The following is a 1,441-nucleotide window of genomic DNA, read 5'->3' as shown; positions in this document are numbered from 1 at the left end:
TTTTTCTTTCATATTATGCTTTTAGTATACAATAAAAATAGATTAGAAGAAAGAAGAAGACGAAAAATCTACATTAAAGGTTTTTGAAATTCTCGCTCTTAATATTTTTTAATTTATCAGTAACAAATAGTATGTGACTGAGACGTGAAATTTAAACCAAATGTGAACTCGCATATCCCAAATATAAATTAACAATGCAGCAAAGCAAATGATAATTAGCAAAACCAAATAGTATTTAAAAATGCCATAATATTTTGATACAGTCCGTGCAAATGAACGGATCGCTGACTTCTGGACTTAGCCACTTAATGAATGTTTGCGAGTCTAGGCTTATTACACATCAATACATGAATATATAGCATTGCCACAAATGACATATCTGGTGCGTGCAGCTAGTTGCTCCTGAACTCCATACCCTCCACGATGAGTCCTCTCTTCTCAACGGTGACGTCCTCATCACGGAGATCCACGATCACCCCCTTCTCTTGTAGCATCTCGTCATCGTTTGCGAAGTCCGCCAACTTAAGCTCCAACCAGCCATCGCCCCTCGTGATAGGGTAGATAACATCATTGACCGACATGTGCGTTTCAGGGTCGAGACTAACCTTGTTGGTGGCGACGATGTGCTCCCCGTAGAGCCTGAGCGACGACGACTGCACATAACCTTTTATACCAGATGTGTTGGTCGCCAGCTTGTACACTAGGTAAACCGAGTAGCTTTTCCCTGCAGACAGGTCCCTTGGTTTGACCTCTCCAGTGACCGCGAGGAAGTACACACTTAGGAGCTCCGCACATTCGGCAGATCTGATCATGATAAAGCCCCAATTTCAGGTTATAATATACTCCCTCCGTCCCGTAATGTAAGACGTTTTTTGATACTAGTGTAGTGTCAAAAAGCGTCTTACATTACGGGACGGAGTAAGTACTTCATTAATAAAGCCCCAATTTTTTTGATCTTGTTTTGAATAAGTGCCGTGGACAAAGTTTCATGGTGCAAATTTTATGTGAGCAAACCTTGAGCCTGGGAGGGAAATCCATCTCCAGGACTCGGGCTGGTTGTTCGCAATACGCAGCAATCTTGACGAAAGCATCTTGCACCCACCGTCAGTTATTCTCTAAAACCAAGCAATCTGTGTTGATCATCGAAAATTCGAGTCATAATTAAGAACAGTTTTATATTAACATCTCATCTTATTAGCCATGCATGCATGAAGACAGGAAAGGGGAAACCAATGAATTTTAAAGCCAGTCAGATATCTCAATGGATGCGAGTAGCTATTCTAAATATTTTTGTGTCGACCCTTGTGAGGTCACCGATCAGATGGCCATAGACATGACAGTCACCAGCGGCTACATATTTTTCTTGAAAATAATCTAGTACCAACTACCTGCACCTATTGATTTAAAGAGGGATTTCTATATTTTATTAATGGTATATCAA

The 1,441-nt window shown here is 40.7% G+C and overlaps 1 protein-coding gene across 1 annotated transcript; it reads right to left on the bottom strand.

Moving 5' to 3' along the window:
• Positions 1-215: 215 nt before the first annotated feature.
• LOC119367021 (F-box protein At2g02240-like) lies at positions 216-1,134 on the bottom strand. Its single transcript, XM_037632657.1, has 2 exons — positions 1,015-1,134; positions 216-804 (listed from the first exon to the last, which is right to left on the bottom strand). Exons 1-2 carry the CDS (start codon positions 1,089-1,091, stop codon positions 393-395), a joined length of 489 nt encoding a protein of 162 aa, XP_037488554.1. The 5' UTR covers positions 1,092-1,134; the 3' UTR covers positions 216-392.
• Positions 1,135-1,441: the final 307 nt, after the last annotated feature.

This window comes from Triticum dicoccoides, chromosome 2B (assembly GCF_002162155.2).
Source record: "Triticum dicoccoides isolate Atlit2015 ecotype Zavitan chromosome 2B, WEW_v2.0, whole genome shotgun sequence".
Classification (NCBI taxonomy): Eukaryota; Viridiplantae; Streptophyta; class Magnoliopsida; order Poales; family Poaceae; genus Triticum; species Triticum dicoccoides.
Note: the sequence above shows the minus strand (reverse complement) of the source record. Positions and strands in the feature narration are given on the sequence as shown.